At 34.0% G+C, this 13227-nt stretch overlaps 2 protein-coding genes across 2 annotated transcripts; both read left to right on the top strand.

Moving 5' to 3' along the window:
• The first annotated feature begins 77 nt into the window (after positions 1 to 77).
• On the top strand, positions 78 to 4052 carry LOC129923117 (uncharacterized). The gene is made up of 4 exons (XM_056012668.1): positions 78 to 238; positions 1808 to 1932; positions 3261 to 3425; positions 3901 to 4052. Exons 1-4 carry the CDS (start codon positions 198 to 200, stop codon positions 3960 to 3962), a joined length of 393 nt encoding a protein of 130 aa, XP_055868643.1. The 5' UTR covers positions 78 to 197; the 3' UTR covers positions 3963 to 4052.
• A 4686-nt stretch (positions 4053 to 8738) lies between these two features.
• Positions 8739 to 12188, top strand: LOC129923115 (uncharacterized). Its single transcript, XM_056012644.1, has 4 exons — positions 8739 to 8891; positions 10011 to 10135; positions 11542 to 11706; positions 12037 to 12188. The coding sequence occupies exons 1-4, from the start codon at positions 8851 to 8853 to the stop codon at positions 12096 to 12098; spliced, it is 393 nt and encodes a 130-aa protein (XP_055868619.1). The 5' UTR covers positions 8739 to 8850; the 3' UTR covers positions 12099 to 12188.
• The last annotated feature ends 1039 nt before the right edge of the window (positions 12189 to 13227 follow it).

Here is a 13227-nt window from a genome sequence, read left to right as displayed (position 1 = left end):
TATAAGTATATGATCTTTTGTTTTTTGTTTTGGATAAGGAAATGAGAAATATTAGAACGGAAACGAAAAAGATTAAAATTTGAACTTAATAACCCGCATAGAAAACATGTTACACAAGTCACGACCACAGAAAAGTTTCTATATAAACAGCGCATGTGTAACCTCTCGCTACTTTGTGTGACAGGCTTCAAACAATCATGAGATCTCTTGCCGTTATTGCTGTTGCCATTATTGGCTTGTAATTTTTGTTTTGGTTCACATAACTTATTTCTTTTCTATACTATAAAGTGCGAAGTTCGAGCAGTCCCGATTTGACAAGAGGTTCGAACAGTTCACTTTTTATTGCTTTAAGTTTTTTATTTGAATGTTTACCAAATTACTACTATATTGCTACTGCGCATGCACCTTTTTTCTTTACTTCCGACACATACTATTTCCTTTTCCTTGTAAAGGCTAAGTTCATGGTGAGGTCAAACTCAGGTGGTGTGGAATTATTCTTTTTTACTACCCGGTAGTGAAGGAAATGGGTAATGGGATTAAGGCTATTTTTAAGTCTGATGGCTCATCAGCTCAAAGAGACTATTTGAAGTTGTGGAGGGTGGGAAATGGTGCAATGGATGGTGTTCTTGCGCTGGAGTAAGAAAAAATGACTTTATAGTAAAAATTAAATATTAAAACATTTTTTTTAGATATATTTTCTTTGATCTGCTCGAACCTTCCACCAACCCGATCGAGCTTACTAACTGGGGAAAAATCCGCTCGAGGAAAAGTACGCTTGGCGATACTTACCATACACCTCTTTGACTTCGTATCTAATTTTAACTAAGCCTAGTGATACATTAAATCCAATCTATTTTTATAGAAAAAAGGACGAGAAATTCAGAAATACCATCAGTTTTTTCATAGGTCAGACCGTTACGGTGCTATAAAAATCTAAACTTGAAAATTGCTGCCAGCGGGCTTAATGCGCTCGAACTTCGCACTTTACTATATGTACATTTTAAAAATGTTTGAAAAGGTTTTTAAAATTATTTCTTTTTTATTGCAATCAGCAGAACGTGAGTTATTACTAGATAAACAAAAATCTTGTTTCCTTTTGCTAGATCAATATTTAGACTTCTGGTCAAATGTCTAGCATATAAGTTGTTGAACCATTGCGTAAACAACTCTTCATCGAGAAGAAAAAAGTCCTTAAAGAATGAACATAGACATGAGACAGGAGACAATAGGCAAGACATTTATTGAAAGCGTTAGCTACTCTTGAGACAAGGGACGAGACATTTATTGAAAGTGTTAGCTACTCTTGAGACAAGGGACGAGACATTTATTGAAAGTGTTAGCTACTCTTGAGGCAAGGGACGAGACATTTATTGAAAGTGTTAGCTACTCTTGAGACAAGAGACGAGACATTTATTGAAAGTGATAATTCTCGTAATAAGAAGTATACATTCCATTGTCTCCACGTGATACTGAACTAAAAATTGCTATTGATTGTCATTGATGTGTAAATTCAGCGTCCATGAAAGTTTGAGTCCATATTTAGGACAATGAAAAAAAAATCAACTGTTCTTTGAATACCGCCAAGTGCAAATGATCTTAGCTGAATTTAAATATAAAAACTAAACAAACAACGCTGGAAGGATTACTATGTTGGCCTTTTAATGTGAATAGAAAGAAATGTAAAAAGTTTTCACTAAATCTTTGATTCAAATCATGAATCCAATCATTGAGCAACCATCTCATTTTTTAAAGTTTTTCCTTTTAATTTTTTCAAAATGCTTGTATAGTTATGTTTTATTTATTCCAGTGTCGTCGCCCAGCCCGGAGGAGGAGGTCAAAACTTTAACAATTTTTTCCAAAGATACGCTGGCAATGATAACTTGTTGCAACAAAACGAGTTTGCCAGGTTCTGGCTTCACTTTGATGACAATGGTAAACATGTTCTTGATTATAACAATCGAAATAAAAATCAACATTCTCTTTCTTGCTCTCTTTTTCCTTCTTTTGTTTCTTTCTGTCTATCACTATCTTTTAGTTTCTTTCTCTGTCTTTTTTTTCGAATTTTTCTTTCTTTCTATTTCCTTATTTCGTTTTCATTCTTTCACTTTTCTTTTTACTTGTTTCAATCTTTTTTTCTCTCTCTATTCTCTCATTCTTTCTTTCTTTTTCCTTTACCTTTACTCTTCTTCTCTTTTCTTTTCAATATTTTGTCTGTATTTCTTTACTCATCTTTTTTTCTCTCATTTTGTTTTCCCTTCTTTTTCTCTCTTTTTCTGTCTCTCTTTCTCCTACTTGAAAGCTGAAGTAATAAGACAACAAGCGTCTCTGTGTACAATGTACACAAATTAAAATGTCCAACAGTGGATGTCAATAACCATTTGGTACACGTCCAGTTAAACCTAGAGGTGACTACAGAAAGTCACTTCTAACTCATCTGTGGTCAACAGTGAACGAAGGTGTCAAGTAAACATCTCTACCACCAACCGACATTAATTGTCTTAAATTTTGCTTTTCAACCATGGCGGGATAATAAGATGAGCCAGTCATCCAGATCGCGATAATAGGAAAACCTACTTATTAATTATTTTTTAAAATTATATTCCACTTATATGCATATTAAATAGATTTTTTCTCTTTAAAAACAAAACAAAAATGTAGTAGTTAATATGACAGAACTTACATAGTTAAGCAATACATTTGCAAAAAACAAATATTTTTTTACAAAAAATCTAAAACCGTTTGCATAAATATGTTAAAAATATGGTAAATAGTCATCTCCCTTACTAAATAGCCTCCTGTATTTGTTACTATTAATAGTGAATAGTTGTAAAAATGGTGTATTTTTATGAAAAAAAAATGCTTGCATAGTTGATTTTTTAAATTAAATTTTTCACTTTCAGAAAAGAAAAAAGTAGCCGTTGCATCATCAGAACTTTGAAAGGTCAAAAATATGATGTCGGATTTTTTATATCTTTTCTAGTTAAGGAGATCTAAACGGGACGGACGGACAGGCAGACATTCCACACAAAGCTAATCGCGTCTTTTCCCTTTCGGGGGCCGCTAAAAATACAGTTACACACTTGGGATGCCATTTCTTAAAACACCGGATACGACAAAAAGTTGGCTATTTATGGATTGGCCTCACTGTATGAAAATCAACCACACTAATAAACACTTTCCATATCATTTAGAGCACATAATTCTAAGTAATAAAATTTCAAAAAAATACATTATTAATATACATTTTGTTTTTCCTCTAGGTGACGGTAATGTCAGCAAACAAGAGTTTGACAGCGGATGGAGACAGGAAGGTTTCCCTAATCCAGAAAACGCTCCTCTCTATTTCCTCGAGTTAGACATCGTCCGTGACGAGGTTATTAACTCTCAAGATTTCCCACACATCTTCCATCTCTTCGATGAGGACGGTGAGTATATTACCCTCAGTGATGTTACTTTGCGATTGAATTATGTGATTGTATTTTGTGATAACATACTGTGCATGTGTGACTGTATCATATGATTGGTTCAAGATATTGTATCACAGGATTGTAATGTGCGATCATATCCTGTGATTGTATTGAAATTTTATCATGTATCTATCTATCTATCTATATCTATATCTATCTATCTATCTATCTATCTATCTATCTATCTATCTATCTATCTATCTATCTATCTATCTATCATCTATCTATCTATCTATCTATCTTTCTATCTATCTATCTATCTATCTATCTATCTATCTATCTATCTATCTATCTATCTATCTATCTATCTATCTATCTATCTATCTAATTCTCTCTAATAAATGTTTCAATGCTTCTTTCACTTTCTCTCTCTCTCTCTCTCTCTCTCTCTCAATTCATTGTAAGCTACAACTTGAATGTCTTTACATTCCAGGTAATGGTGCTATCAGCGAGAGAGAGGCCAGATACAACTGGAACGCATATTTTAGTGACTAAGTCTTCAATTAGTTTAAAATCTCATGCTATTGTAAATTATTGATGCATTTTGTTACTGAGTGAAAATAAATGTATTTCTAGACAACCAAATCTACATGTTGACTTTGTTTTATAGTTGTTGTTACTAAATTTTACATCCACATTCCCAATAATATTTAGTATAGTAGAATACAATAAGACATGAAAATAAACTCTTTCTCTTTCTGGAAACAAGAAATATCCGCAGAGATAAAACACCTACCCCCTAAAAAAAAAGAGATGCATATTTCTGTGATATGCTTTTAATTTCGAAATAACTTAATATTTAAGTTATTGGCTACAACCTCCCACTCCCTAACTTTCTCAATAAAAATTTAGTAAATGCACATTTTCCCCCAATAATATTTAGTATAGTAGAATACAATAAGACATGAAAACAATCTCCTAAAACTGTTGACTCTGTACTGAAGTTTAAACACACCAATAAAAGATCAATCACGAGAAACTGCACGTTAAAAAACGAATAAGAATCCTTACAATTCGGTTGTACTTGCAAGAGAAAAAGCACAAATTGCACTCTAAAGGCATCTACTACAGTGACCAAAAAAAAAATGTCCAAAATTCCAGACCATCTCTGTCCTAAACCAGCTTGGTGGGAAATAAGATGTCAAATTGTTACCTCCTCTAAAACTACTTTTCAATAGTTCATCTCCTCTCTCTTTCTCTCTCTCCCAAACAAGAGATATCCTCAGAGATAAAAAAAAAATGATGCATATTTCAGCGATATACTATGTCAGGTCTTAAGGTCCAATAACTGATTTATTAATGTGTCTAGGTATTAAAAGTAATATTTTTGCAATGTTTTTGTGTGTTATAATTAATTTATATTTGATTATTACTTTTATTGCCAAAGCTCAGCCCAACAGACACACCATACACACCCAGCTGTACATAAACTAATAAACGATGTGTATGATGATTTAAATTAAAAATATAGATTTATCTATGAAAATGAAAAATGACATATGATCAATGATAATGATATACATATACAAGTACTTATAAATCTAGTATTATATCGTTCAAATTAATTACTTTAATTGTATTTCTGAGAAAATAGTATTGACCTCATTAATATTTCATTTCAAGACAAAGATTTTGTAAACTGTTCAAGGTAACATAAGTATCTTCTAGACAGGACGAATATTCATCCACGATGAAGAGTCAAAATTCAGAGTAGTAACAAACTCATAACGTCATAACACCAAATCTGAATATAGGAAGCCGCAATCTGGAATCTGGAACCTCAGGCTCTAAAAACCAAAAACTTGAAAAACGAGAAACCTGAGACTTGAAAAACCTTAGTCCTGAAACCTGCGACTTGAAACCTCAGTCCTGAAACCTGAGACTTGAAAAACCTTAGTCCTGAAACCTGAGACTTGAAACCTCAGTCCTGAAATCTGAGACTTGAAACCTCAGTCCTGAAACCTGAGACTTGAAACCTCAGTCCTGAAACCTGAGACTTGAAACCTCAGTCCTGAAACCTGAGACTTGAAACCTCAGTTCTGAAACCTGAGACTTGAAACCTCAGTCCTGAAACCTGAGACTTGAAACCTCAGTCCTGAAACCTGAGACTTGAAACCTCAGTCCTGAAACCTGAGACTTGAAACCATGGGAGTAGCCAGAATTTTTTTTCGGGGGGGGGGAATATTTTTCTCCCGCCCACCCGACCCCACCCGCGAATTTTTTTTTTAAAATATGTATTTATGTGTGTGTGTACATAATCTTTATTGCATTCTGACCTTTCATTCTTTCGAAAGACGTTTATTGTGCCCTAGAATAGGTTCTTCCATGAGTTAGTGGAAAAATTGTAGATTGCCCGCCAATACTAGCAAGGGGGTCTGGGGGAGCGCTAGGAGCTCCCCCAGCGCGGGCGAAGCCCCGCCGCCAAGCACTATTTCTGATATTGAAAGAGAACAAAATGCATATTCTGAGGTATCTACAGTGCATTTTCCTGCTATTAAAAAGTTTTATTTCAAAAACCTAATGTGCTATTCTTACTGACTTAGACCCTACCGCGCCGTTCGGAGCATTTGACGTCAAGCTGTTTCCATAAAAATCTGTGACTGGTAATGTCTGAAGCCTCTTCCCACCTGCCATGAGGACCTCAGTGAATGAGTGGCGTCAAGTTGTACTAGGATATCATTGCAACTCTTCTTATGCGTAATTAATTTTGTCCCGCAAACCTCATGCGTAGCTCTCTCACAATCTTAGTAAAGGGTCGACTCCCAGTTCGGCATAGGATTTCCTTGATTTAAACCCGATCTCTATAACTAACTACTAAAATCTGTCTTAGCCATCTTTGTTGAGCCACATTTAGTGTTTTTCAATTTCGGCAGATGACTATTCACTACAGTTTATTAAGGGAGCCCTGCCACTGGTAAAAATGTGTAACCACTCTTGAATACGCTCTTGGAATTAAGTGACTGTAGTTTGCTTTAGATTTTATATCGAAAAGAGAAGTTTTATCGTCAAAATCATCTGTTGGGGGTTTTCCACCTCAAAATGCTCTGTAGGGGGATCTTAAACTCAAAACCATCTGGAGGGGTTTTAAACTTTAAACAAACTCCATCTGTAGAAGAGGGGTTTAAACTCAAAACCCCTTTTGGCAACGCTTATTGCATTTTGAGTGCGTAATTTGCTTTTTTTCTTACACTGAAGATGTATTTTTTAGCCTCAAACCCCTTTGGCTGCGTTCATAGATTTTAGTGTGAGTAATTTGCTTTTATTTTTATTGAAGAGGTATTTTTTACCTTCAAACCCCGCTGAAGTGGGGTTTAAACTAAAAACTAAGTCAAAACCCATTTAGCTACGCTCCTAACATTTTGAGTGCGTAATTAACTTTTTTTATATTGAAGAGGGGTTTATCGTAAATTTTGGAGAAGGTTTTAAAATCAAAATCTCCCTTAACTGTACTCTTGGAATTAGGGGATTTTTGCATTTTGTTTTGTTTTGTTTTATAGAAGAGGGGGGGGTTAACTGCAAAAACCCCAAGTAGGGGGTTTAAAACTCAAAACCCCTAGTAGGGGGTTTTAAACACAAAATCCCTGGTAGGGGTTTTTAAACTCGAACCCCCCTGGTAGGGGGTTTTGATAAGGCTGTCCAGTACCGAAGACACAAGGACAATTCAAGAGCTCAAAAGATACAGCCTGCTTCTCACGAGCAATATGGCGTGAATGAAACAAACGACTAAGAAGAAAAGTTTCACGTCATATAACAAATTTATGACAAAGCGACAAGGGGAGAGCAAATAGTGCACACACAAAATTACTGAAAATGACGTCATCGCCTATTGATAAAAGCGGCGCTATTAAGTAGAGAACATTTTTGACTATACAACCAATTCTATAATTGTGACATGCTTTTAATTTCGAAATAATTAAATATTTCAGTTATTGGCTACAACCTCCCACTCCTTAACCTTCTAAATAAAAACTTTAGTAAATGCACATTTTTCCTCAAATGAATTCCCTGCTCCCACACTAAAAAAAAAGACATATCAAAAGAGATAAATAAACAGTGGGATCCAAATAGATAATTGTACAGTTACATTAACGCGAAGACCTAGGGCAAAGGGAAGATAACGGCAAGGGAAACAAATCATTTGGGAATTTTGAGACTTATCTTCACCTGCCTTGTTTACAGGAAAGAAAATTTTGATAGATTTGATTAAATATATTCCACAGTATGGTACTGGCAGATCGGGGGGGGGGGGGACGAATTTTAGTAAAGAAATCACACAATTTGTATACGAATTTATTAGTAATTAATCAAAGAGAGACAACGCCGAAATTAAACAATTGTTGCCTTGCAGACGATCTTGGCTGATCAAATGCTAGGGGGGCACACCCAAAAGAAAAGCAGGCTGAATGGGCCACCTGGCGCATAACACATTGGCACGCAACCTCATCAATGAGAACGAAGAAGAAGACACATATTTAAATAGAAGGCACGGTTACCTCAAAATAAACCTTTAAGTCTTAACTAAGAATCATGCAATCATATATGAGCATAACAGAGAATGCTAGATTAGATTCCACAGTGCATACAACCCGAATATCCAATCCATAGACTTGTATATTATATCTAGACTGGAAACCGGAAATAAATTCTTATCCTCGACTGATCGATTGTCATACCAATCTATATATAGATTTTTATGTATGTAAACTCTTTTTTCAGGCTCCATGGGAAGTCGCCCGAATCAATCTATTCTATCTTAGAAAAGTAATGATCTTTAGTTTTCAAAGTTTATAAATAATACAAAATCATTCTCAGATATTCACGCCAAGATATGAAACAAAGCCATTTTCCTGTTTCTTTTCATTGAGATAATGTTTCAAAAATCCTAGATGGAAATAATTCATATTGATTTAAATCATCTTATGTACATTTAAATAGATTGATTACCTAGATCTTTCTAGATCATGTATCTAGCAATTCCAAAATAATGAGACTAAAGTACTCTTATTTTTTATGTTTAATTACTAGATCTAGATCTAAAAATTAAATTCCATGTTACATAGGTAAGGGTTGAAAAAAAAGACAACTTTACTTCTTTTAACTACTTTACAAAACAATGCCTTGATCCAACTTTCTAAAAAAATTTTGTAGTGTTAAAAAGTCTCCATGTCCAGTCTAGATATAGTATATATACGTCTATGATCTAATCTTTTTTGTTTTGGATAAGGAAATGAGAAATATTAGAACGGAAACGAAAAAGATTAAAATTTGAACTTAATAACCCGCATAGAAAACATGTTTCACAAGTCACGACCACAGAAAAGTTTCTATATAAACAGCGCATATGTAACCTCTCGCTACTTTGTGTGACAGGCTCTATACAATCATGAGATCTCTTGCCATTATTGCTATTGCCATTATTGGCTTGTAAGTTTTTTTATGGTTCACATAATTTGTTTCTTTTCTATACTATGTACATTTTAAAAATGTTTGTAAAGGTTTTTAAAATTATTTCTTTTTTATTGCAATCAGCAGAACGTGAGTTATTACTAGATAAACAAAAATCTTGTTTCCTTTTGCTAGATCAATATTTAGACTTCTGGTCAAATGTCTAGCATATAAGTTGTTGAACCATTGCGTAGACAACTCTTCATCGAGAAGAAAAAAGTCCTTAAAGAATGAACATAGACATGAGACAGGAGACAATAGGCAAGACATTTATTGAAAGTGTTAGCTACTCTTGAGACAAGGGACGAGACATTTATTGAAAGTGTTAGCTACTCTTGAGACAAGGGACGAGACATTTATTGAAAGCGTTAGCTACTCTTGAGACAAGGGACGAGACATTTATTGAAAGTGTTAACTACTCTTGAGACAAGGGACGAGACATTTATTGAAAGTGTTAGCTACTCTTGAGACAAGGGACGAGACATTTATTGAAAGTGTTAACTACTCTTGAGACAAGGGACGAGACATTTATTGAAAGTGTTAGCTACTCTTGAGACAAGGGACGAGACATTTATTGAAAGTGTTAGCTACTCTTGAGACAAGGGACGAGACATTTATTGAAAGTGTTAGCTACTCTTGAGACAAGGGACGAGACATTTATTGAAAGTGTTAGCTACTCTTGAGACAAGAGACGAGACATTTATTGAAAGTGATAATTCTCGTAATAAGAAGTATACATTCCGTTGTCTTCACGTGATACTGAACAAAAAATTGCTATTGATTGTCATTGATGTGTAAACTCAGCGTCCATGAAAGTTTGAGTCCATCTTTAGGACAATGAAAAAAAAATCAACTGTTCTTTGAATACCACCAAGTGCAAATAATCTTAGCTGAATACAAATATGTAAACTATATGCACAACGCTGAAAGGATTACTATGTTGGCCTTTTAATGTGAATAGAAAGAAATGTAAATGGTTTTCACTAGATCTTTGATTCAAATCATGAATCCAATCATTGAGCAACCATCTTACTTTTTAAAGTTTTTCCTTTTAATTTTTTTCAAAATGCTTGTATAGTTATGTTTTATTTATTCCAGTGTCGTCGCCCAGCCCGGAGGAGGAGGTCAAAATTTTAACAATTTTTTCCAAAGATACGCTGGCAATGATAACTTGTTGCAACAAAACGAGTTTGCCAGGTTCTGGCTTCACTTTGATGACAATGGTAAACATGTTCTTGAATATAACAATCGAAATAAAAATCAACATTCTCTTTCTTGCTCTCTTTTTCCTTCTTTTGTTTCTTTCTGTCTATCACTATCTTTTAGTTTCTTTCTCTGTCTTTTTTTTCGAATTTTTCTTTCTTTCTATTTCCTTATTTCGTTTTCATTCTTTCACTTTTCTTTTTACTTGTTTCAATCTTTTTTTCTCTCTCTATTCTCTCATTCTTTCTTTCTTTTTCCTTTACCTTTACTCTTCTTCTCTTTTCTTTTCAATATTTTGTCTGTATTTCTTTACTCATCTTTTTTTCTCTCTTTTTTTTTTGCCCTTCTTTTTCTCTCTTTTTTCTGTCTCTCTTTCTCCTACTTGAAAGCTGAAGTAATAAGACAACAAGCGTCTCTGTGTACAATGTACACAAATTAAAATGTCCAACAGTGGATGTCAATAACCATTTGGTACACGTCCAGTTAAACCTAGAGGTGACTACAGAAAATCACTTCTAACTCATCTGTGGTCAACAGTGAACGAAGGTGTCAAGTAAACATCTCTACCACCAACCGACATTAATTGTCTTAAATTTTGCTTTTTTTTTGTCACGGGAAAGAAGTTTAGATTAACAAGGTTACAAAGACAGTTTGTGTGGAAACTCAAAATAGGCTCCCGAAGTGGTCAACCATGGTGGAATAATAAGATGAGCCAGTCATCCAGATCGCGATAATAGGAAAACCTACTTATTAATTATTTTTTAAAATTATATTCCACTTATATGCATATTAAATAGATTTTTTCTCTTTAAAAAAAACAACAAAAATGTAGTAGTTAATATGACAGAACTTACATAGTGAAGCAATACATTTGCAAAAAACAAATATTTTTTTACAAAAAATCTAAAACCGTTTGCATAAATATGTTAAAAATATGGTAAATAGCCATCTCCCTTACTAAATAGCCTCCTGTATTTGTTACTATTAATAGTGAATAGTTTTAAAAATGGTGTATTTTTATGAAAAAAAAAATGCTTGCATAGTTGATTTTTAAATTAAATTTTTCACTTTCAGAAAAGAAAAAAGTAGTCGTTGCATCATCAGAACTTTAAAAGGTCAAAAATATGATGTCGGATTTTTTGTATCTTTTCTAGTTTACGAAATCTAAACGAAATGGACGGACAGGCAGACATTCCACACAAAACTAATCGCGTCTTTTCCCTTTCGGGGGCCGCTAAAAATACAGTTGGGATGCCATTTCTTGAAACACCGGATACTACAAAACGTTGGCTATTTATGGATTGGCCTCACTGTATGAATATCAACCACACTAATAAACACTTTCCATATCATTTAGAGCACATAATTCTAAGTAATAGAATTTCAAAAAAATACATTATTAATATACATTTTGTTTTTCCTCTAGGTGACGGTGATGTCAGCAAACAAGAGTTTGACAGCGGATGGAGACAGGAAGGTTTCCCTAATCCAGAAAACGCTCCTCTCTATTTCCTCGAGTTAGACATCGTCCGTGACGAGGTTCTTAACTCTCAAGATTTCCCACACATCTTCCATCTCTTCGATGAGGACGGTGAGTATATTACCCTCAGTGATGTTACTTTGTGATTGACTTATGTGATTGTATTTTGTGATTACAAACTGTGCATGTGTGACTGTATCATATGATTGGTTCAAGATATTGTATCACAGGATTGTAATGTGCGATCATAACCTGTGATTGTATCGAAATTTTATCATGTATCTATCTATCTATCTATCTATCTATCTATCTATCTATCTATCTATCTATCTATCTATCTAATTATCTCTAATAAATGTTTCAATGCTTCTTTCACATTCTCTTTCTCTCTCTCTCTCTCAATTCATTGGAAGCTACAACTTGAGTGTCTTTACATTCCAGGTAATGGTGCTATCAGCGAGAGAGAGGCCAGATACAACTGGAACGCATATTTTAGTGACTAAGTCTTCAATTAGTTTAAAATCTCATGCTATTGTAAATTATTGATGCATTTTGTTACTGAGTGAAAATAAATGTATTTCTAGACAACCAAATCTACATGTTGACTTTGTTTTATAGTTGTTGTTACTAAATTTTACATCCACATCCCACATTCCCAATAATATTTTGTATAGTAGAATACAATAAGACATGAAAATAATCTCTTTCTCTTTCTTGAAAAAAGAAATATCCGCAGAGATTAAACACCACCCCCCCTAAAAAAAAAGAGATGCATATTTCAGCGATATGCTTTTAATTTCGAAATAACTTAATATTTAAGTTTTTGGCTACAACCTCCCTCTCCCTAACTTTCTCAATAAAAACTTTAGTAAATGCACATTTTCCCCCAATGAATCCCCCTCCCCACACTCAAAAAAAAAAAAAAAAAAAGAAACAAAAATCAGTTTGATCCAAATAGATAATTGGGCAGATAAATGAACGCGTTTGTCTAAGTGGTTTATAATGTTGCTACATGTGATGGATTTTACATGTGATGCTGGTAAGTGATACTGGTCTGTAGTTTCCTGGGTCAGATTTTTCTCCTTTTTTAAATAAAGAGGTGACATTAGCTTCTTTCCAGTCCTTTGGTACTGTCCTGGTTAAGAGATGCCTGAAAAAGTGTTTTGAACACTGTTGCTAGCTCATTGCTTAGTTCTTGAGTAATCTAGCTGGAATACCATCAGGTCCAGATGCTTTATTCGGTTTGATGTTGGCTAATAGTTTTTGGATTTCCTTTTCTTGTACTTCTATATCACCTATGTAGTCTACTTGGATCAAATTAAATAATATGTCTTTGTCTCCTGGGACTGAGAATGCTGATGCAAAGAATTTGTTTAGGATGTTAGCTTTAGTTTCAGTATCATTATGTGTTAAGTTGTCTTCTCCTTTTAATGGCGCTATGCCTATTGTTTCCGTTTTCTTAGACTTAATGTATGACCTTAGGTTTTTGTTGTTATCTTTAGATATTACAATGTTTATGTATTCACTCTGCAGCTGTCTGCTTACGTTTTGGGTTAAGTGTTTAATTTTAATGTACTTTTTATAAACTTTTTCTGCCTTAGTTTCTTTGAATTTTCTATATAGGTTTTCCTT

Source organism: Biomphalaria glabrata, chromosome 1 (assembly GCF_947242115.1).
Source record: "Biomphalaria glabrata chromosome 1, xgBioGlab47.1, whole genome shotgun sequence".
In the NCBI taxonomy this organism is placed as follows: Eukaryota; Metazoa; Mollusca; class Gastropoda; family Planorbidae; genus Biomphalaria; species Biomphalaria glabrata.
The sequence above is the reverse complement of the archived record's forward strand: the minus strand, read 5'-3'. Positions and strand labels throughout refer to the sequence as shown.